The following is a 24,607-nucleotide window of genomic DNA, read 5'->3' as shown; positions in this document are numbered from 1 at the left end:
CATAATGCAACAGCTCCCCTCTCACTTCCTCCCCTTAGTTACCTCTTCCCTGTGTCCTTCCCTCCATGTACTCCTGCCCCCTGAGCATACACAGCCCCTCTATTCTTCCATGAGTGATCTCTCCAAGTTGTCTACCTAATGTAAATGTTCACCTCATATGCCTGTCTTTTGTTTGGCTGGAAGCCACAGGAGTGGGTTCCATTCCAGACCTGGAGGGCAGCTAGGAGCTATAGTCTCAGGAGTTCCACCAGGCTCTAGCAGACCAGCAAAACTGGCCCTTTTTTATTTAATTATTTTGAGTTCTGTTCCACATTGTTCTCCTACTCTATTCAGTATCTCCTACATAGATCCTCCTGAGTGGTTGACAGTGGTAGCCAGGCACCATCCTAGTTCTTCTGGTCTCATAGTTGTATAGGCTGAGGATCGCATGATGTACCAGTCCCTTGGACTAACTAACCATGTGTCTTTGGTTTTCTTCATTCTTTGCTCTGGACGAGGAGAGACCCATCGCTGCATCTAAATGGCCACTTGCAAGCTTTTAAGATCCCAGTCGCTACTTGCCAAAGTAGGATATGGAACAATGTTATTGTGTAGTGTTATACGTAGATTGTTAATTCAACAAAATACATCGAGTTTCTCAGAATTCTCACCTCTACCTCAATGGGAAGTGGTAATCCAAAGGGCTGAGGTGTAGGAGATAGGTAGAAATCTTTGCAGTTCAGGCCATGTGAGCTGCATACTGAGCCCAAACCCATTGCTATTGACTCAGTTCCAACTCAGTGCCTGTGTAGGACAGAGTAGAAATGCTCCAGAGTTCACTCCAGCATATTTTCATTGAACGTACACCTGACAAGTTGTACCACTGCAACTTCAGGTGTTAGGCCCAGTCACTGATTTCTTGCTTTCACTGTTTACTTTAGCTTATAACCGGGCTATCTTCTTGCCTCCCTGCTGATTGCTTTAGGGCAGTTTCTCAACCTTTTCAAACTCCTGCCTCCTAGTTAACATTACAACTCTGATCTTTCTTTAATGTCAGAAGTTTCAAAATCAATAATGTAACAAAAATTTTAGTCAAGTCTTTAAGGCAGGCTATTACTGTATTCTTTTGTATAAATTTAAATCCCTTGCGCTTTCTCAAGTTCTGGATAAAAACAGTTTCCAAGTCCCAAATGAGTTGTCCCACCAGGTTTAAAATAACTTTTCTTGAACTCGGTACAGAAGAATGTGATTTAACACAAAAGGAAAATACAAGGAATGCTTAAATGTCAGGCAAATCAGTTAACACCCTTCACCAGGTCCAAGTGTTTCTGGTTGTCTTCCCTTTGATGCACTCAGGGAACCTGAGCTTGGTAGGAAATCAGAGGAAGGATAGAGAGGAGGGTCAGCCAGCCACTCTAACTTTTGCCCCTCTGAGGTGGTGGCATGGTTTCACTGACTTGTTAGTTTTTGTAGCTGTGTCAGCACTGCCCTGGGGTCCACATGAAGAAGGGTTCTGGAAGGACTGTAAGGCAAGCCAAGGAAGGGGCCATTGCTTGGGTACTGGTGACCAATCTGGACTGGACTAAATTTTGTCATGCCCTTTAACCCTCTTCCACATTCTTAGTTTTCAAGTCCTAACTCTTACTGACCTCAGTAAATTTCAGCTTGATCCCAGCAGGCATTCCTGATCTGTCTATATATATGCATGTTCACTTGGCAGCATTCTTCTATGGGTCAGGTTCTGTCCTGGGCCAAGATGAAGACTTATAGCCCACACTTTTGTGTATGTTACATTCAATTTACCCAGATCTTAGGAAACTGCTTTATACTAACCAAATGAAGTATCTCCTGTTCCTCTGGTAAAATGTCACTTTACCTCTAAAGTCTAGATAATTCTATGAAACTCACCCTGCCTACACTCAGTGACTCTGCAGTATCACAGCAGTCCTATTTCAATGTTCTTTAAATTTTTTTCACCATGAACATCAGGAAAAAAATATAATCATCTATGCATATTTTTATAAAAGTATCTATTGTAATGTAAAAAATATACCTGAGTCATGAATAGTAACTTTAGATTTTGTATTCTATTAAAATATTTTGGTCATCACTCACAAAAATTGATTTCAAGACCAGCAAGACGGGCATTACCCTATTACTTAGAATACTGTGATTATATAACCAGTGACAGCACAATCTAACATTTTTTCCTCTAATCCTCATGCCTGGTATAGTGGTTATATAGCAAAGGATACCAAAAGTGAGAAATTCAACAAACATTAAGGTCTTAAAATCAATGAAGCCTTTGCTGAGAAGGTAGCATTCATTAGACCAAGTCTGTTTGGTCTTACAGTAGTAGACATTTCAGAGCAGCACTATTAAAACTCTGTTTCAGTGGCTATTCAGTGTTGTGCTGGAATACTTATACTGCCAATGAGTCGATTACAACTCACAGTGACCCACCCCCATTGGGTTTCTGGGGCAATAAACTTTAAGGAAGTACACTGCCCCATCTTCCTTCTGCAGAGTGGCTGGTGGATTTGAACTGCCAGCCTTCTGGTTAGCAGGCAAATGCCTTAGGCACTGCACAACCAGAGTTCCTTTGAATACTGAAAGAGAGCTATAGCAAGTCTACTTTCTTGACAGAGTGTGCAAATTTCTATCAAACCAAAAATCTCATTTCTAATTTTTATACCTTGGCAATCTAACTCAGAGGCAACACTGAACAAGTTTATTCAACATATCTTAAGACTCTTCCCATTAGCCTCCACACGCTTCTTTTATCTGCTCTTTTGATGCTCAATTACTTAGAAAATGCTCATTGTCCTAAGTTCTTAATTTACAAAAACCTGTTTCCTGCTACTTAACATTCAGTGCTTTATATGCAGCTGATGCTTACTCCTTAGCTCTGACATCATCAAAGCAACAGAACCCCTTTCTGATTCTCTAAGGCTTTTCACAACTTGAATCTGGTTCCGACTGGATATAACATAATAACCCAAAGTTTCCCTTGAGTTTCAGGATGTAAATATACATTTTCCTATCTACACATCAGCTGAGAAATGTTAAACTGCATTATCAAAGTAATTTTTAAAAAGGAGGTTTTATTGCACTACCAGGAAGCCATTCATTCAGTAAATGTCTTACAGGAGTGCAGTACTTGAGTATACTGTATGCAAGTGTACAGCAGTGAGGAAGTATAGGCAACAAATAGACTATTCATGAGAGGCAAGGGAAAAGGCATAATGTTGTAAAAAGGTCAACTTTAGAATTTTCTAAAGGAAACCCATATAGACAAGTTTATGAACAGAAGGGGAAGAACCAGTAAAGGCAAAATACACTGTGGTTACAGCTGGAAGAAGGGGGCAGCCAGGACCAAATGAAAGAGTCATAACCTTAAGCACAGACGACTATCTTTACGATAAACACTATGCAAGCTGGATTCAGAAGAGGATGTGGAATGAGGGATTATCATTGCTGATGTCAGATGGATCTTGGCTGGAAGAATACCAGAAAGATGTTTCCTTGTGTTTTATTGACTATGCAAAAGCATTTGATTGTGTGGATAACATATTATGGATAACATTGAGAAGAATGGGAATTCCAGAACACTTCACTGTGCACGTGAGGAATCTGTACAGACCGGGAAGGCTGTCGTTTGAACAGAACAAGGGGATACTGCATAGTTTAAAATCAGGAAGGGCGTGTGTCAGGGTTGTATCCTTTCACCACTTAATTTAATCTGTATGCCCAGCAAATAATCGGAGAACCTGGACTATGTATTAAGAGCATGCCATCAGGAGTAGAGGGAGACTCATTACTAACCTGCAATATGCAGACAACAGAACTTTGCTTGCTGCAAAGTAAGGATGACTTGAAGCACTTACTGATGAAGATTAACTATAGTCTGCAATATGGATTACACCTCAACATAAAGAAAACAAAAATCCTCCCAACTGGACCAATAACATTATGATAAACAGAGATGAGAAAGGGACAAGGAGGTAGCATCTTTTGACTTCCTCTAACTCCACAAAAGGAAGACAGAATCACCATCAGTAAGTAGCCCAAGGCCTGCTCCTATGAGGTCAGACATTCTGCCACCCTCCAGCCCTCTCACCAGCACCAACTGTTCCTTCCACAGCACCCACCATCTCTCTGCTGAGTTCAATAATTCACTGCAGTAGCCACACACAACTCACAGATTATGGGGTTTATTAGAGAAGTAATAGGCTACAATTCAAGTTTAGGAACATGCTCAATCCCTCTCAGCTGGCAGTCTCACTCAGCAGTTGGCAGTCTCAATCCCTCACTAGCACGTCTCTCTCTCTCAGCAGCATGTCTCTCAGCTGGCAGTCAGAGACTCTTTCTGCCTCTAGGAGGGCTCCTTTTGAACCTGGCAGAGTGGCCAAACCAATCCCAACATCAGAATTCTATACACCTGAGAGAGAGCACGAACTTCCCAGAAGATTGCTTCCTGCTGAGCCAAAAGAAATACACCAGGTGGAAAACTTTAACAATCAGCTACTCAGCTGCTCATGGCAAAGTAGGAGTTACTAAGACTATGGCTAGAAAAGCTATATCGTGTAGTTTACTACACTGCAGGAGAAAAGACTGAAGTTGCTGGAAAACAAGGATGTCTCCTTAAAAACTAAGGTGCACCTAACCCAAGCCACGGTACTTTCAACTGCCTCATATGCATGTGAGAGCTGGACAATGAATAGGGAACACTTAATAAGAGTTGATGCTTTTGAGTTGTGTTGGAGAAGACTACTGAAAGTACCATGGACTATCAAAAGAACAAACAAACCTGTGCTGGAAGAAGTATAGCTGGAATGTTCCTTGGAAGTGAGTGGCCAGACTTTGTCTCACCTACTTTGGTCATGCTTTCAGAAGGGGCCATTCCCTGGATAAGGATATCATGCTTTGTGAAGTGGAAGGTCAATGAAAAAGGGGAAGGCCCTCAACAAGATGGAATGGCTGCAATGATGGTCTCAGGTGTACCAGGGATCGTGAGGCTGGCATAGGACTGGGCAGTGTTTCGTTCTGTTGTACACAGGGTCACTATGAGTCAGAGATGACTTGAGGGCACCTAACAACAACAATGGGTGAAATAGACATTTACAAATAGGAGAGAATGGAGTTCCAATCTATTTGAGGCAAGTATGTGCCAAAAGGTGGGGTTAGCAATATCTGTAGCATTTTACAAACATCTGTGATTGTCAGTCCAGATGGACTCTCTTCATCAACTCTGTAGTTACAGAGCAATGTGATGATTCAGTTAGGACCTGACACAGGAAGAGGTACAACATGCTTCTAAGGTCAAGCACTAATGCCAAGAAAGGAGCTAAGTATTGGCAGGTACCAGTGAACCAGAAGGAATGGAACTGGCTGAGCTGCCATACATGCTTGGCAATCAGGTTCTCCTTAGAAGTTGTAAACCAAGATCAAAGGTTGATCTGTCCTATTTACCCTTTTGCTTCTCTGATTTAATGTCAAGGAGCTAATGGATCAATATACGTGAATACTTCAAGAGTTAACTACTATACTGGCATTTGCCCCTGAGGTTTCTTGAACTCTGACATCAAGAGAAAACATGAACCACATACCCGACCAACTTGATTACCAGCAATACACAATCATGCCAAGACAGTCACACCTTTTTGTCATAAGCCCTCATTCTGGACCACTTAAGTAGCACCAGTAAAGAAGGCACAGCATTTAGAAGGGAAAAAAGAGGGAAAGGAGACACTTGTGCATAAGCCCCATAAGGGAAAACCGAGGCAAAGGCTCTGTAAAAAATAATGGAAACTCATACACATGTACATTAATTATAATATTTATTTACAGCCTCAATTTTACCAGCTGTGCAGTCTATACTCATTATCCTATGTAACTGATTCTAAGATGCAACTTTTCACATCTACAGTAAAAAGCACTGAAATTGGGAACTACTGTCCAAATAGTTAGCAGTAATGTAACTGTATGAAAATTTTCTGTTGACACCTTTTCTAAGATCAAGCATCATAGCATCAGGCCATCAGAAGCTGAAGCCCTGGTATAGGAGTGGGCAAACAACCACTGAAGAGGAAATCAGCCAACACACACTGCAGATCTGCAGAACTTATCATGAAGCGAAGAGCTATGTATTGAACGATTTGTGTCTAAAGAAATGAAGATGGTGGTGCTGCTGCTTAAATGGTTAAGCCTTGAATGATGCATGAATGGACAATTTAGTAATTATCAAATTAGCAGCTTAATCTAAACACTTATTCTAAGTCAGTGTTACCATCAACTGTTCTTCACGGTAACAACTCCACCGTGTCTATATTCTCTTATTTTCTTTACATCACTGCTAAATATTAGCATCTCAGTTCTGTGATTACAGCAGCCACTCCAGGCCACAGCTGCTCCAGAATCAGCCATTTTTATTTGTCTTCACTGATGTCGCTGTCACTGCTGCTGCCACTATCACTGTCGCTACTCAATGCAGTTAGGTTTCCTAGGGCTTCCCTGGAAGGAAAATAAGCCAGAGGGTTACAGTACAACTCAGCCTGAGTAACAGGGCCAAATCTATAGGCTTACCTGACTGGTATGATAAATGAGTCACTTTTAAGTTTAGTACATCTTTAACTTTTACAAGGAAATAAATGCAGGGGACAGAAAGCTGTAAACATTTGAATGAACCAATGGTCTGCTCCATTTTTTAAGTTTCCTTCATGGTGAAGATATAGGGTCACTTACTTCTGTTCCTGACTGATTGCAAAGTTAGCCATCACTCTCTGGGTGAGGTCCTCACAGACAGGTAAGCTGAAGGTGCTCGCCAGCTTCACTACCTCAATGGCCTGGGAAGGGCTGTTAGATGCTTTTGCACTGTCCATAAATTCATTCAGCAATTCGTTTCTGTGAATGAAAAGCTAAATGTGAACATTGCCCAAATGAACCCCTCTACCACTTCAGTCAGGAGCTCTGGTAGCATAGTGCCTAAGGCACTTGACTGCTAACCAGAAGGCTGGCAGTTCAAACCCACCAGCCACTCCTCAGAAGGAAGGTTGGGCAATCAACTTCCGTAGTGATACCACCTCGGAAACCCATGGAGGGGTCCCTATGAGTCAGGTCTGACTCGATGGCACAGAACAACAACAACATCCACTTCAGTCATGTATATATGCAAAAATCTTAACATTTTACAATTTTAGTTCAGTAATAAAATCCTTAACAGTAGCTTCTGAAGGCAAAAATCACATGAAGTCTCACTTTTAAAGCTCCAAACAGATAATGAACATTCATTAACTGTGCATTCATTGAGGACCTATTCAATGTGTCCCCAGTGTGTTGCACTGCGATCACTGAGCACAGATGCCTTTGATGGTGGGGAGACTGTCGGTGTGCACGCCTATCAGAAGAGGGCCAGACTGCAGTGGCTGCAGTAGGTGAAGAAACGCAATCACTGTGCAGTACGAGTCAAGCCCTAGGCTATATGCAGGTGGTGTTTTTTAACTTCAACTTACCTTGGGATCTTATTATGCTTTCTGAAAAGCCCCAACATTTTCCTGTTCAGGATGAGACAGGAGAAAGATTATGAATGTGAATAGAAAAACAGAAGGCAACCAGCTGACAGCTGTCCTCTCCCTGGACTCAGACATGAAGTGTCCTCGTCTTCCTAGCTACTGTGTTAGTTCCTCAAGTTGTAAATCTGTGGGCTCTACCAGATTCTGTATCACAATCACCTTCCCCAAACCCCATCTACCCGTACTACGCATTCACAGTCCATCTGCTATGCTGTGGCCAGTGTTGAGAACTGCTGGGGTCCATCCTCCAGCAGACTCCCAGAAGAAAGGGAAGGACAGAAAACAGACAGGACAGGACAGAAATAGCAACAGAAAGGTAAGAACAGGAGCCAGAAAGCAGCAGAAGGTTGATTTCTAATTTGAACACTGGCAAGTATCATATTCTGGAATTTCAGAAAACTCTGCTTTTTAACCACTAAATGAACGTTAAGGTTGATTTTACACCCTATAAATGCTTTTACAAAATGCCCAACTAAATTAGTGGGGGCCTAAGCAATGCAAGGCATTAAAGGATTCCAACTCACACCAGCCAGTGATCATTCTGTCCTCCAGGAAAGGGCTACATCTGTGGACAGTTGGAACCAAAGCATGGATAGAGCATGGTCTGTATTCTCTTTTAAACAGGGCATGAGTTCTGTCTGTCCTAAATTACGTTATGAAGAGCAGGCTCAGACTGAGGCATCAGTCTCATGAAAGTGCTCACCATCAACCTGCCACATGCAGGATGAAGGAAAAGCACAGACATTCAGCTCCCATGGCTCAGCTGAGGTTCGTACCCCTGCGCCAATCATCACAGCCTGATTCACAGCGTGTGTATGTCAGCCTGCCTGAGTTAACAAGCAATTACTAACAGCAAATGTTTCTGTCACTAGTAATATAGTTCTTAGCAGGTTGTTTTGAGTGAATGAGCTGCAATTTTAATACCAAGTGAGTTGGCAAACTTTCACCTCTTCCTTTGGATACACTTAACAGCCCTATATTGGACTGCCAGTCATATGTTCCAATGAAGTTACCTTCGTGTGAAAAAGCCATGCACAAGAACCCTCACTTACTATTGGAACAACACATCTATATGTAAAATAAAATACAGCAAAACCATCAAACTGTAACTACCCTCACAGAGTACCCTTTATTTACTTCTTTCCTTCAGGCAAAATGATCATGCACCATGCATAATTAAACACTGAAAATTAAGGCCATGAATGAAGTGCTGATGAAAACACATAGGTAGAACATAGTGGCATAAACCAGACACAGTCAGAGGTTTAAGTCAAGGCCATGCTTAGCAAATGCCAGTTTCCAGAAGTCTGAATACCTAGTCCACATTTTATGCTCGGAGGGTGAGAAGGACGCATTTATGAATAAAATGACACTTCAGTAACCCCAGTGTTCAAAACATCTTCAAAAATAAGCTTCTTAGATCACCTTATTTTTAAGTTCCCATTGAAAACTCATTACATAGAAAACTTGTTCTATATTCTAGTTTGGGCTCTGATAAACTACAAATCATGGAGTCTAATTAGAGGATTTCTACTGAGGGTAAACGCTCTCTTAAATTCAAATACAAATGCTTCTAATTTACACTTATATACTCACCAGGATTCCTGGGTTCTGCCAGCCCTTAAAAAGAGGACAGCTATACAGTTCAGAGGTATGGATGGCCAATCTGAGGCAGTCTGCCTGGCATCCTGGCTTTCGTAAGTAGATTTGATGTCTGCAGCACAGTCAGCAAATGCCACCTGGAGCTGAAAGACTCTCGAAGTCAGCAGAACTGCCTAACTGGTTTTATGAGTATTTGCATTCAGGAGACTCCCACAGGACCACTAAATTTTTTGAGCAATGCATTTTACCATTTGAACATATCACACATATCATATTCAATGAGTGCAGTAAAGAGAGAACAGAAAAGAATGCAACCTGTCCTGGGATAAAGAATTCATCTTCCAATTCAGCTATGAGTTTTCTTTCTTTTTTTCTTAGACATAAAAATTTTAAGGTGCTATTAACCAGGACAGAGAAAACTATTTTATATTGCTTGCTTTACAGAAAAGGAATAACTTTAGAAATGGCTGTATCTGTAAATTAGATGAGTCTAATTTAAATCTGTATTCAGATGGTAAAATTCTGCACAAGGACAGACTGGAACGACCCTTATATAAGGACATCAGTGTTAAAGGACATTCTGATTAGCATACATCTAGTAACGATAACCAACCTGAGTTTCAATATATCCTTACCTCTGGTGGGTGCTTATCCCTTGCCATGAGCATCAGGATCTCTTCCCTCAGATCACTGCGAAAAGTGTGACCAAATTCTTTACTATCTTGAGAAAGAAAGGAACACAGTAAGGAGTGGTCATCATCATGTGTCCACTGTCAGCTGTCGCCCATATTCTTTGGTGGGTGAACATAACTTGCTAACAGTATCTGTTTCAGGTTTCAAGAAAACCAGCAGGATAATTCATGGCAATAAAGAGCAAAACAGTAGTGAAAGCAATGCCAATAACCTGTTCCTGATCAGTGTTATGTGAGTGGGCTTGTCATCCTATTAAACTCAGTATATAGCTATACTTCCAATGGTAGGACACCATTTTAAAGAACTTTTGAAATTTTTACTCTTCTTTTATACACAAGAACTAGAACAGTCTTTTGAAGTAATAGGGTAGGATCTCAGTTTCTCAGATATGGAAAATGAGATAGATAGAAAGTGACTTTATGATAGTAACAGTAATCACCTGGTAGAAGAAATAAAAGAATCTGATGTATTTTGCAGCCAATCGTACACAAGACAGAACAACACACACAAACCAGACTCATGGCTTTAATGTAGATACTTAAACATCACTGACTTTGGTGAGCAACCAAAGTTACGTAACATGGTACACAGGAATGAACAGGACTGGATTCAGAGACATGCAAACAGATTCAGGATCTGCTGCTTAACCAGACTTATCACCCTAGGACATGTCACACAACGGGGTGCAAAACTCAGCATTTTTCTTATGTCATGAGAGAACTATCTTAGGTGGTTTTCAGTACACTTTTACTCATGTAATCCAATATGCAGCTCGAAGAAGTCACCTTGAAAGCAGCCCTCAATTAATGTGTTTAAATAAAAAATAGAAGTTTTTATCATCAACAATTATGGTTAATCGTTTGTTAATCAAAACATAGGGCATTTAAGTGACATAGGCCTGGACACACAAGCTGAAACTGACCTTTCCAAATCTGAGGAATCATTTCTAGTCGATTGGCCACATCCAATGCTTGGAGAAGATCTATCAATGTTTGGGAATGGGGAAAGAAGACCTGATTAAGAGAAATGCAAATACATTTTTTAAAGCATTAATGAATTAAAATCCTCATAAAATTATCTACCATGATAAATGGTAAGTAATGAACCATCTTACTGAAGGTATCAGGTCCTTATACCACTTCAGGGTTGTATCAATTTGTTCCATTAGACAAAGCAACTTGAAGAACCTGGAACTGTGACAGAAAGAAAAGGTAAATTACAATAGAGGAGTAATTAAATTAAAGCACAGTTATAGGATTACATGTTACACAGAATTCATGATATTAAATAGTGTATTCATCTGAAAAACATTCAACGTGAAGAAGGATTCAAATACACGTAAGACAATCACCACACATCTACTAATAGGCTGCTTCCTTAAGTTTTTGCCTAAGCAAAACCATTTACAGAGCCTATGTGGGCTCCAATATCCTTATCTTTAAAAACAAAAGCAAGGGGCTGGGACATAAAAATCTTTAGGGACCTATCCTGATCTAACAATTCAAAAATAGAAAGTATGAGGGGTACACAAACAAACAACAAAAACCCACTGCTATCAAGTCAGATTCGACTCACAGCGACCCCTCCTTGGGTTTCTGAGGCAGTGTGGTATCTCTACGGAAGTAGACTGCTCATCTTCCTTTTGAGGAGTGGCTGGTGGGTTTGAACCACCAGCTTTCTGGTTAGCAGTCAAATGCCTTAGGCATTATGCCACCAGAGTGGGGGAAAAAAAGATTACATGAATTTTAAAGTGTTTTTTTTTTTTAAAAAAGCACTGAATTAAAATTTACTATTAAATCAGAGACATGCTGTCTAAAATCAGAGCAGGTAAGAGATGGAGGGCCCTCAACAGCCTCTCATTTGCAGAATCCACCAATGGTTGCTTAGACAGAGTCAATAATACAAAAATGCCAAGGGATACATTTCTAGCACACTTACTAATAGGAGATACGGCGATGCTCTGGTCCAATGAATTTCCAGTTGTCTCCAGTGTTTAAAAGGCCATGTACTTGGTAAGCAAGTTCTAGATCTCTGAGGGATGAACACTGAAAATATGCAGGTATTAAGTATCACCTTGGAATCCTTATCAGCCAAAGAGCTCCCATTACATAAAAAGTACAGTCATTTATAGAAATACTTATGCTGCTTCAACTTATTACTGGTTACTGTAAATTAGTCTTTTCTAACTATGAAATACTGTATTGCTGTCAACAAACAAAGCCCCAGAGAAGTGTAACTGGGTGTATATGTATTTGAATACAAAGGAAGAAATCTGGAAACACATGCCCTAGCTATAAAGTAATCATCTTTAGAGAGTAAGATGCACTTCATTCTGAAACTACCTGAACTTTTTCTATGGTAAGTATGATTAAACAAAAAAGTAAATCAAAAGTCATCAATTAAAAAAGATGTAGGAAAAAATATTCTGAAACCTTATCAGATGAGATATGGATAAATGCAATATATATAATAAATACAGGGTAAAAATGTTATATGATTAAAAACTTTAGAGTTCAAAGAAAAAGAGAAAAACCAGACAGACAGACGTGAACAGAAATGAGTTAGGAAGTGAAAGGACCAGGGCAAGATCCCAGGCTGAGACAAGCTGAAGTCCAATTACAGATAAATTTTAGGAAACGGATAGTAACGTTTTTTTAAAAAGGGGAACAAAATTAGGTAAGAAATGGTACTTACAACTCTCATGGCTGACTGAAAAAACATATCTGAAAATAAAAGTTAGTGAGAAGCTTGGTTATGATGGATGATAAAGGTTTTCCAGAAGTCAGTAACATTCATAAAAGTCCTGGCAATGTAACTGCTTGACATGTAAGATAAAGTTAAAAGAATAAAAACTCACGGGAGGATGAAGTATACAGCAAAGTAACAAACATTTTGGCTTTCTCACAGTAATAACCCAAAACATTACCAAAATCTGTCCTTATTACCCAAATATATAAAGCCTCTAATTAACTGGCACTCAGAAAAACAGGCTTTTGATGAGGAAAACGGGAGGGAGCAATTTCCGTACATACCATCATCCAGATCCTCTGAGGAAAATTTCTTCCCCACTAATTCATTCATTATATCATAGATTATGAGGGATGACATTTTTGAAGAGCCTTCTGCAGGTAAGACATAAGTGGGTTTTATGAGACCACTTCTCATACCACCAGCAAACTCACAACACGCAGTGCAGGTACACATTTCTCTTCCCTCCATCTCTTGCCTATGGCCTTGCATAGGTTTGGGGAGGCAAATGCTTACTAATGGAATAAATGCACCCTGTAGAAGGCATGTCTCTGTAAGCTCTGGGACAACCACAGGTCTTTATCTATCTGCTCCAATCAGAGGCGCTTCTTTTCCTTCTTAAGTCTCTTCATAAGCTTGACTTTCACTGAGGTGGGAGGCATGCACCTGCACCCCTCCCTACCATCAAGTCTATATACCTAAAAAATATGCATATTCCTTTAAAGTATAATCAAGGTGAGAAAGGCAAGGAAAAAAAAAAAAAGGTAGAATAAATAAATGTGGGCAGTGCTTTAAAATCACAAGCTGAGTACTAACAGATCAGAAAATCCACCTACAATATTCATAATCAACACATCAAAATTATCTACCGTGTCCTCACACATACAGTTCTAATGTGCTTTTAAAGTTTCCTTAATCAGGTTTCCATATGCTAGTATTCTTAATTATTTTATTTACTACATAAAATTCTATTCCAATGTATTATTTTCATAATTTTAGTGCTCTCCTTGGGGTAAACTTCTAGGAATTATTATTGGGTCTTATGTTGCAGCCAATTCATACACAGAAGACAAACTGACACACCCTACACCTTTCCAAATACGATCATGGCTGCTACTTAGGAAACATAAATGCCACTGACTTTAGTTAGCAACTGAACCAAAGTGACACGATAGGGCACAGAGGAATGGGATAGGTTTTGAGGTTAGAAACATCAGTGTTCACCACAATCTCATCCAGGCTGAGTATAATTTTGGAATACTCAATTATTATGGAAATTGCTTACCTCTTTTCAAGATAAAGTCAGTTATTTGTACTTTTCCCAAAATATAACAACTTCCCTAAGAGTTGAGGATGTGGATTTTGTAATATTAATCCTCTAAATCAAAAAGAAAAGTTTTTCTCAGTTGTTTTTATAAAGTCTATGCAGGAAAGAAAGACTAGTATTGTCATTTCTTAACCTAAGGTTCTTTCTCAGGTTAGGAGCAGACAGGTAAGACCAAACAGGTTGTACATGCCTAGCATATGCCTTTCAAGCACCACATAAAACACTGTATGTGGCTAATTTAATCACTACAGCCATGATGGCATTACTTAGGCTCCATGTGACAGAACACAACTCAAGCAGGGACTCACTGACCTAAAAGTAGGTGACCAATGGAAGCTTCAAGGCTTCAAAGCATAATGCTACTCTGGTACAGCAATGTCCAATAGAACTTACTACAAAGATGGAAATGTTCCACTCTGTATCACCGCATATGGTACTATTAGCACTGAGCAGTAATTCAACAAAGGGGTTTTAAATTTTATTTAGCTCAAATAGCCTCACGTGGCTAGTAACTATTACATTCGCCACTGCAGCTCTAGTGAGCACAAGGTACTCTAAACTAAAACACTTTCTGTAACCCCTTCTCCTCCAGCTCAAGTTGCACATCACAAACAAGGTTGTGACCTTCAGAGTAACTTTTTTCCCAGGCTGTACATCTTAATTTGTGAACTATTTTCAAGTCATATACAAAGAAGGTTAATGCGTAAAAAATTGTCACGTAAACTCAAGGGAGCTAGTCAACTTTCTATGTAAACTAATGTAAGTTAATACATACCAGGATGATAAAACAGTTGAATAATATAGTGATAGGTTGCAAGTGAGGGTTCTCGAATAACCAGGTAGATAAAAAAATAAGAAAAAAGTATAAGTTAAAACAAAGTTAACATATATCTTATTAAGGTACACTGAACTAAAATCACTGATGTTGATGTTTAATCAAGATTCATTTCTAGTCCTTTGAACACAGACATGTAAAGGTGGAAAGACTTATAAAGATGACATTATTTTAGAAAGTCCCAATGCCTACTACAAAAATGTTATAGCTAATGTACTTACACCATGATTCTTCATCTAAGAATATACAACCATATGGAAGTGAAAGGGTTTCTAAAACATTACATTAAATAATTACTAAAAACTGTACAACACATTAGTACATGTCTGGGTTCATTACGCTAGATGATATCACAGAATTTGAAAGGAGCTTACATTCTTTCCAGAATTAAGAGATCCATATGAAAGTATCTCAGATTACTGAGAGGACAATGTAATTTACTATTCAGAACATGAAGATGACAAAGGGCTCCCAACATAGCAAGCACATGTAATTAAGTGTGCCAAATGGTGAAAACAAAATTCCTAGTATTTTATGCTAAATAGTAAAATAAGCAGTTTATAACATCTTTGATTATTTGGACCTGAAATCTCTGGTCAGCACCATGTGTCTTCTTCAGTGAGGGACTCTAGGGTGCACCCTCACCTATCCCGATGGCTTTCATTTCACGTAAAGTCTGCAAGGCTGGCATTCTCCCAAATGTATGAAATCTTCGGAGACATTTCAGAATGGTATTAAAAGTCTGTAGATTTGGTTTCACCTTCTGTGCAACCATTTGTTTCAACAGCTCCTAGGTAAGTCAAAAGTAGAAGCATTTTTTATGCCTGGGTAAATAATTTGCCCAAAAATCTAGTATTTAACACTTGAAAAAAAAAAGAAAAAGTTTTTTGCATTCAAGCTAAGTCTAAAGCAGATTAATGATGATAACCACAGTTTAAAAACTATTTATTAACTAGAAGGACCAGTGTCTTTTCTGGGAAAGCATTTTAGAGAAGCCCCCTTCCCCACTTCAGTCACCCCACTCCCACTGGACCAAGGTGATCAACTGTGTTCAGCCCTCTGCTCAGTGAGCCATCCAAAAACAAGATTCAAGGACAAGACTACACTAGAGTGAACTTTTTTCTGAACCCAGCATGTTAATTTTGTAATAAATGTGCTACTTTTGTGATTAAAAATCTCTTTTAAAAAATAAATGAATAAAGCAATGCAGATCATCTTGAATTCTAGCTATGTGCTCCGGGTCAAGTAACTTACTCTTCCCACGGTCATACACAGCTATTTAACAACTTACAGGTTTACTGGAAGGGCAGTATAACAGGTGTGCCCAACACAATGACTGCCATGTAGGTATTCAATGAATGTAATTGACTCTAGCCCATGTTATTTCTGCTAACAGATACTTAAAGGCCTATTAGAAGACAAAACAAGGATCCCTCCTACCTGCATATTATTCCATTTCTCCTCAAATTTCTCATTCGCTGCCAATGCTGTTGCTTCAATCAAAGCATTGAAGGTATATACATCAGCTGTAAAAGAAGAAAACTACATGAACACAATTTGGGGTTGAAGATTAACTACTAAGCATCTCAAATGAAGAAAATTGGCCCTGTATTTGTGTTTCTAGCTAACTACCATGTGTCCACAACACTGGAAAGCCACTCTCCTCTCTGGAACTCTTACTCCTATGTCAATCACTGATGCCACAAAAGGGAGGCAAGAGCCAAACAATTCCACACAGATTCTTGAAAAAGAAAGGAAAGAAGGGGAATTCCTAAAACATACTCACCACTAAGTCTGCTGTTCAACAATTCAGTGTACAAGTTTAATGCCTGCTTATTAGCTCGGTGCTGGAAGAGAGAGGATAAAAATTAAATTCATTCAAGAAGCACATACACATTTATTATTCTAGACTTTGGGAATACAGTAGTAAACTAAACTGACAAGATCCTTATTCTCATGAAGCTTAAACTCTTAAGCAGGGTTCTCTACATGCAGCAATTCTGCTTTCCTGGAGACAGCTGGCAAAGCCAGGAGATGTTTTTCGTTGTCATGACTTGGGAGGTGAGGATACTACTGAAATCCAGTGGGCAGAGGACAGGGAGAAACTAAACATCCTACATGTAAAGGCAACACCCCACAACAATAAATTATTCAGTCCAAAATGTCAGCAGTCTGAGTTTGAGAAATCTTTTCTACTAGAAATTAAGGATTAAACATATAAATTACTGTACCTTCACCATTCCCCGGATCATTGTGCAATAGGAATGTGCATTTTTATCTGGCATTAGGGCAAAGATCCTCTCAGCATTGTTTTTTTCTCTAGACACAAAAGTGTAATGTAAACCAGGGGAAACAGGAACACAATAGCTACCATCATTTATTAAGAGTTAATAACATTGCAGGCACAGTGTACACTGTACACATACTACCTCATTTAATTCTTAACCACCCACAGAGGAAGACATGGTTATCAAATTGTGAAAATGAGAAAAACCAAGGCTTTGAGACCTTAAGTTACCCAAGGCTATGAGTTCAGTGGCAGAACTAGGATTAAAAGGAAAATCTTTATGAAGAATATATATCCATGGTATTAAAAAATAAAAAGCAAACTGTAAACAGATTATATAGTAAAATTCCCCCACCCACCATCAACCCTCAGATGTAACTCCCCAGAGGCAAATATCTACAAATGTTTTTTTCTAAATCCCAGTCCTACTATAGCACATATCCACTTATCATTTATTCTTAAAAATAAAAAGGTACCACATTATACCAAACAGTCTGTCCCTTGGCTTTCTTTTCCTCTTAATGAATGTCTTCATATTCAATCATACAGAAACAGGATTTGGCCAGGAACATATTCCAAAGTCCATGCTCTTAACCACTATATTAAATTACTAAAATCAACTCTAAGAAATTTTATCTTTAATTCTATTAAATTCATCATATCATTAAAGATAGGATAAACAGTAGCTTTCTTCCTCCAGTTTTACATGAGAAATGACTTATTTAGATACATCTCCTCAGTTTATTTAAACTCACAAATTTAGCTAAATGTTTACTGTTTGTTTGAAACTGTTGAATACTTGGGCTTGTTAGAAAATAAACTTAGTTTAGCACCACATTCTAGTATATTTTACACAAAATATATCAAATCTTTCAGAATAAAAAATGACTTAGTATATATTACAGGTACTGTTGATGAAACTACCAAAGAAATCATGTCAAAGTTATATAAATGGAAAAAAGATAAACATCAACCTCTAAATAGATTTTTATGCTGCTGTGACATTTAAAAAAAGAAGAGATCCAAACGTGTGTGTGTGTGTGTGTGTGTGTGTACATATGCAAAACTTTTGAAATTTGTATTACACACTGAAAACAAACTATTTTAGATCACAGACTATGTCCTTTGGGTGATGGGAGGGACAGAGATGATGAAAGCTAGTCAATGCATTGTAAGGAACTCTAATTTCAAAAAAATCCCACTGCCATCTAATCGATTCTGACTCATAGCAACCCCCATTGGGTTTCCAAGGCAGTAAATCTGCATGGAAGCAGACTGCCCCATCTTCCTTCCATGGAGCAGCTGGTAGGTTTTGAACCTTCTGGTCAGTAGTCAAAAATGCTTTAGGCACTGTGCGACCAGATGTCCTTAAGGAATTATAATACAAACTTTTAATGATATGCAACACAGACTTATAAGTAAGAAGCGCAGGTAGTGCAATGATTAAGAGCTTGGCTGCTAAAAGACAGGTTGGCGGTTTGAACCTACTAGCCCCTTTGTGCAAGAAAAGACCTGGGGATCTGCTTCTATAAGGATTACAGCCAAAGAAACCCTATGGGAACAGTCCTACTCTGTCCTTTCTGGTCACTACGAGTCAAAACAACTAGACCAACAAGTACATCAACATACCTCCAGGTAAAGTCATGAGTGGTCTTCTTCCTAGATTTCTTATTACTTTCCTCTGTAGCTTCTTCCTGAAATGAATTTTCACCAACAGTGATTTAAAAAAAGAGTTAAGACAACAATGGAATGCATTCTCCCCGGTAGAACATTCAAAATCAGGAAGGTCAAGGGAACTTCAGAAAAGTAAAGGAAAAACATATCTAGTAGAAGGCAAAGAGGAAACCTATCAGTCAATTTACATATGAAAAGCAAAGTTGGCCCTCAAGCAACAAGGAATAGAGACAAGATGAAGGCAGTGCTGCCTCTGGCCCGGCCCAGAGAGACAAACTGGAAAGTCAAATACCACAATCTGTTTCCTTGAGGCAAAAAACACCTTAAAGAAAATACCTTAAAGCAGTCTGGCTTGATCTATACAAAAATACTATTCCTTATGAGGGTGAAAGAAAGAGAAAACAATGTATCTGGGTAGAGATGTAGTTAATGTCTTGATTAGTCCCAACATGTATGAAGTCTTGGGGTCTTAAGCACTGACAAGCTAAATTTGTTTTATAAATGAACAAATAAATCTTTCCTACATTTATATATCAAGCTCTGGGTTGAGGCTGACATATAGTGATGTACAGTGTTGGCTCTGTAGCCTGCTACCTCAGGAACCCGGCGGGATGGGGCCGGAGGGGCAGAGGGTCAGACAGGCCAGTGGCTCTTGGAACAGATATGCTGGAAGACAGTGAGACTGCAACTCCACTGCCTGTTCACTTCAAAGGGCTAAGTTATTACTGTATATAAATAATCCAAATTTAGTGGAGAAAAATTACAGAAGACAAACAAAAAAAACCCACCCATGATCTTATCACTCAGAGACACAAATATTTAAGGATATATGGTAGAACCCTGGTGGCACAGTGGTTAACCACTCAGCTGCTAACCAAAAGGTTGGTGTTCAAATCTATCAGCTGCTCCATGGGAGAAAGATGTGGTAATCAGCTTCTGTAAAGATTTACAGCCTTAGAAACTCTATGGTGCAGTTAGTTCTACTCTGTCCTATAGGACTGCTGAGTTGAAATTGACTCAGTGGCAGTGGGTTTTTATTGATAAGAGTCTTTCTATACCCAAATATATATACATTAGCATTCTCAATCACTACTTGATATATAATTATCATAATCTAATCAACCATATTGGACATTGCTTGACTTTTTTTTTTGGGAGGAGGGACCTGTTTGACATTTTTGCAATTATATCTTCATATGAAGAGTCTTTGTTCACCTGATCCAAAGGTTTCCTTGGGACTTATTCCTAGAAATAAAACTGGTTTGAGACAGGTATGATTCAACATGCAGACCAGCCCTTGGCATAATACTTTTCTATACACCCAGTCTAATGTGCTCCCTCCCTCTGCCCATGTGTGCATGAACTTTTGAGGGAGCCAGGGGCCACGGAGTCTTTTTGTTCATTATACATCATCATGTTGTCACTGAAGTAGCAACAACAGAGGGGGTCTTCCCTAACATTCCCAGTCAAAGCTTTGCTTTTATGTGGTAAGCATGGTCAAAATACTTTAAAAAGATAACTGGAATTGTTAAAGTAATTGTTTAAATCTCTTTTCCTCCTGCATCCACCACTCTTTAATCGAGACTACTGCACCATACCTCAGTATCAGGCTCTTACTACTACCCTGACACATGACCAAAGAACTTGCCTTATTTTAAGAAAATTATTACTTTCAAGAGAAACTTTATAAATCAATCCCAAAAGATCTGAATTCTAGAGGGCAATTACCAATTCTTCTGATTTTTCAGTTTGTTGAAAATGATAATCAGCTGGGGGCTCTTGGTCACCATAGTAGCACAGTAAATCCAAAAGACTATTAGTTGTTTCTAGAGATATAGCAGTTCCTATGTGGGAAGGGAAAAAAAAAGGAAAGACAGTTTGAAATACCCAAACTGAAAAAAAAAAAATTAGGTTAAAATTCTGTACTTTTTCTATTAACTGTGACTTTGTTGGCTATATACTTAATACAATCTACCACTTTATCAATGACTGCGCATTCAACATCAACTTAAATACCCCATAATTCCCTAAGTATGTAGCATGACATAAAAAAAATTAAAATATAAGATGAAATTTGACCTTGAGGTTCACTTACTTTTGGTACTCATATACTGACAGAAATGATTAGTTTTATAACTTCACCTGTTGTTGTTTGCCGTCGAGTGGGCCCCGACTCATAGCGACCCCTCCTTGGGTTTCCGAGGCAGTATCACTACGGAAGTAGGATTGCCCAACCTCCCTTCCGAGGAGGGGCTGGTGGGTTTGAACCGCCAGCTTTCTGGTTAGCAGTCAAGCGCTTTAGCCACTATGCTACCAGAGCTCCTATAACTTCACCTATCATCTCAAAAGTGAACACTGCAAACTATTTCCACTCAGTCCCTTTGGCTCAGTTTATTTTTATAAATACAAGCAACCAGTTCTACTTCGACCTAGGTCCCCCCTGAGATGCTTGCCCAGCAGCTTAAGGTGTCTAATATTAATAGCCTTTGAAACTTGTTAAGGAGAGAGAAAAGGGCACAAGAAAGAAAGGCATGAGATAATTTACTATTTTACAAGACGAACTGCATCTTTCTACATAAAATATGCTGATAATATAAATGCCCATCAGGCAATTTAAAAGCCCAGGAGAAAGCATGGCAGAGTGGAGTGGGCACAGGCTATGAAGTCTAATTCGACTGGGTATGCACCTATCCTTAACATTTCAGAGCTATGTTAACCTTGGAAAAATTAATAATTTCCTTCATAAAATGACAAAAGCCTTCCAACTTATAAGTTGTTGTAAGAATCATATTAAATTCTTAGTAGAGTCTTTGGTACTTATTTCAAACCCAACCCAACCCAACCCACTGCCATTGAGTTGATTCTGACTCATAGTGACCCTCACTGGGTTTCTGAGTCTGTAGATTTTTACAGAGTAAAGCTTTATAGAAGCTCTTATCTTCTGCAGAGCAGCTGGTAGGCCTGAATCACTGCTTGTGGTTAGCAGCCAAATGCCTTATCCACTATGCCACTAGAGCTCTTTTTGGCACTTATGAGGGACCCAATAAATGAACGTACGATCCCTCCCCCTGCTAGTGTGTTTGGCACCTTCTATTATTATAAACTATGGGCCTGACACACTGTCTTTAAAAAAAGAAAAGTTTACTGAATGAATGCATATGTCTATACCACAGAGTAAGTTTAACAAGAAGACAGGCCTTAGGACTAAGAACTTTAATGCAGACTTAAATCACAATCTGCTGTCTTCATTTGTACATGCAATGCTGTAACAGGCTGCACACACAAACTCTCAAATTAAATACAGCTCTCTGTAAATGTTTCTTGTGTGTTCAAGTCTGTATTCAGTGATTCGGCCCAGATTCCATCTTTTGCATTTTATCCTAAATCAATGAACAGCATTCTGGATTCCATAAACTAGTCTCTTGCTTAAATAATGTTGGATGTTTCCATGTTACTACAGGCACATTATTATGGTACCTTATCAGTCATGCTAACCATACTGAGACCCCTGGAGGGTCATCCAAATCAATTTACAAGATTTTATAGCTAGAAGCTCTGAGGAGTTAGGTCACAGAGCTAGTTAGTTAGTTAGCACTAACTGGAAGTTTAGTGCTCTTTCCTTTTAAAGTATCTGTATCTGTAAAGTATCTGTCTATGTGACCACTGAACTTACAGCTCTGGCCCTGCCCTCCAAAAATACCTAAAAGGTACAGCACAATTTAAATTCCTTATGTACCCAGCTGATGTTAAAAACTAACTGGAAACTGAGAAAGAAGGGTCATATAATTTCTCTACCAGTGATACAGCAAAAGAGCATAATAGATAAAGCTACAACTCTATTTCATCTATAATTTTAAAAGGAAGCTAAAGTAGAACCTGAAATATTATTTATTAAAATATTAAACGTACGAGCAGCAGAGCCATATAGCAGGGTAAGTAAATGGTACTTGTAACTTTTACTCAAAACTATCTGGATCAAATTGCTGTGACCCATATTCAAAGACCACTTTCTTAGTGACTTTAATTAAATGTAGTAACCTGCTTGCAAAAGCTGATCAAACATATCCACAGAAGCTTTGACTTTTTTGAGATTAATTCGTTCCTTCAGGGCAGCTTCACTTATGTCTTCAATCTGCGGTTCAAAGTACTCAGGCATTAAACACTAGAAAAACAAAATCGTTAAAGTTACTACAAACAGGTCAAAGTAAAAGGATAACTGAGTAGGATAAAATTATTATTACACATACACCAAAATAAAACTACTTTATTCCAACTCATGTTCCATACATCAGATACTGTCTATCACTGTATCATGTCTTTTTTTTCAGGGAACCAGTCCAACTTAAAAAAAAAAAAAAAAAAAAAATCCTTCCAATTTCCCAAACAAGCAGATTGTTTCACTATCTTCTAGTCTTCTAGATGCTGGACTTAGCTCTGTGTTTAGCTCAAGGGCCCACTATGTTCACCAGAAAGTGAACACGTGAAGATTTCCAGTAAAAGCAAACCTTAAGCTAAGTACACAACTACTAATCAAAAACATAAAGGGGAAGGGATTAACTCACAAATGATTGTTCTACCACTGCCACTATCTTAAACAAAAGATTTCAGTATTTTTCACCTATACAATTACAGTGACTTCCTTATTTGTCACTAGGAGTCACTGTGTGACAAGTACAAGGGATGTTACTGGGTGAATGCTTTGGGAAGCAGAGAGATTTGAGAGGAAGGGAATAGTTTTGGACATGAGGAACCTGAGGTGCTGATTTCCACTGATAATTGCAGGAAGGCAGGGGCACATCTGTTTTGCTCACCAGCAGACTGATAGCACTAAGCACAATGGTTAACATATACCAAGTAATGCATAAATACTAAATGAGTAGAGAACAAAGAGGTAGCTGGAAGTACGTTCTGGAGTTCAAAATAGAGGAACTTAAGCTAGATATATACAGACAGTAGAGTAAGGAATAGTAGTGAAGGAAACAGGAAAAACAAAAAGAGTTATAACTGGTGTATTAAAACAAACTAAACTCACTGCTGTCGAGTCGGATCCGACTCATAGCAACCCCTCCTTGGATTTCCAAGGCGGTATCATTAAGGAAGTATATTGCCCAATCTTCATTCCAAGGAGTGGCTGGTGGGTTTGCACCACCAGCCGTCTGGTTAGCATTCTAATGCCTTAAGCACTACGCCACCAGAGCTCTTAATAGAAGCCAAGTAGGGGAAATTTTCAACATAAGAAGGAAATTTATAAAAAAGGAGTCAAAGAGGTTAGTATTATGGACAAATAGCACACATCAAAAGGTGCTTCACTCAATTATTGAGGGTACTCAAATGGTTACTCAAATATTAGCCATGAAAGCTTGATTTATATGTACACAGTATTATCTGAAAATTGTAATTAACTTTCCTTACCGGTATATGAGGTTCAGCTATGTCCTTCTGAAAATATTTGGAGTGTGAATTAATAATAAATTTTGCTGCATTCTCTCCAGATTTCTTTGCCAATAAAAATGAACGCTATATAAGAAAAAAAGATTTAGCTATAAATTGGTATGTACATACAATTTACACTTGAGGTATCATATTTCACCCTGTTGTTGTTAGGTGCTGCCAAGTCATCTCAAACTCACAGCGACCTTATGTATAACAGAAGAAAACACTGCCCGGTGCTGTCCATCCTCACGATCCTTGCTATACCTGAGCCCATCGCTGTAGCCAACTTTCACCCTAAGCAAGAATTATTCTCCTGCCCCAGGATACAGACCCAGAACACATCCCTGAGGAAGAAGCAGCATTGGAACTTTCTGATAAGGAATTCAAAAGAATTATCTTTAGGTATCTTCAAAGGATTGAGAGACAGATCAAAGAAAACACAGAAAAAACCTTACAAG

The 24,607-nt window shown here is 38.9% G+C and overlaps 1 protein-coding gene and 1 non-coding gene across 2 annotated transcripts in view; both read right to left on the bottom strand.

Annotated features, from left to right (window-relative positions):
* Window positions 1–6,407: 6,407 nt before the first annotated feature.
* The window catches only part of PTCD3 (pentatricopeptide repeat domain 3), a 34,950-nt gene continuing 16,750 nt past the window's right edge, over window positions 6,408–24,607 (bottom strand). Inside the window, 19 exon segments of the mRNA XM_042782724.1 lie at window positions 6,408–6,492; window positions 6,724–6,882; window positions 7,491–7,532; window positions 9,147–9,295; window positions 9,788–9,873; window positions 10,768–10,858; window positions 10,960–11,038; window positions 11,784–11,890; window positions 12,540–12,568; window positions 12,878–12,973; window positions 14,702–14,746; window positions 15,401–15,545; window positions 16,196–16,281; window positions 16,542–16,602; window positions 16,987–17,074; window positions 18,672–18,736; window positions 20,445–20,560; window positions 22,755–22,878; window positions 24,129–24,233. Of these exon segments, the coding sequence (XP_042638658.1) occupies window positions 6,408–6,492; window positions 6,724–6,882; window positions 7,491–7,532; window positions 9,147–9,295; window positions 9,788–9,873; window positions 10,768–10,858; window positions 10,960–11,038; window positions 11,784–11,890; window positions 12,540–12,568; window positions 12,878–12,973; window positions 14,702–14,746; window positions 15,401–15,545; window positions 16,196–16,281; window positions 16,542–16,602; window positions 16,987–17,074; window positions 18,672–18,736; window positions 20,445–20,560; window positions 22,755–22,878; window positions 24,129–24,233 (1,758 nt within the window).
* On the bottom strand, window positions 8,214–8,350 carry LOC122151397. Its single transcript, XR_006164131.1, has one exon. It is a non-coding gene; the product is annotated as a small nucleolar RNA SNORD94 (small nucleolar RNA).

This window comes from Orycteropus afer, unplaced genomic scaffold (genome assembly GCF_000298275.1).
Source record: "Orycteropus afer afer isolate SDZICR_OR568_19922 unplaced genomic scaffold, OryAfe1.0 scaffold00431, whole genome shotgun sequence".
Taxonomy (NCBI): domain Eukaryota; kingdom Metazoa; phylum Chordata; class Mammalia; order Tubulidentata; family Orycteropodidae; genus Orycteropus; species Orycteropus afer.
This window is presented reverse-complemented; position numbering and strand designations above follow the sequence as displayed.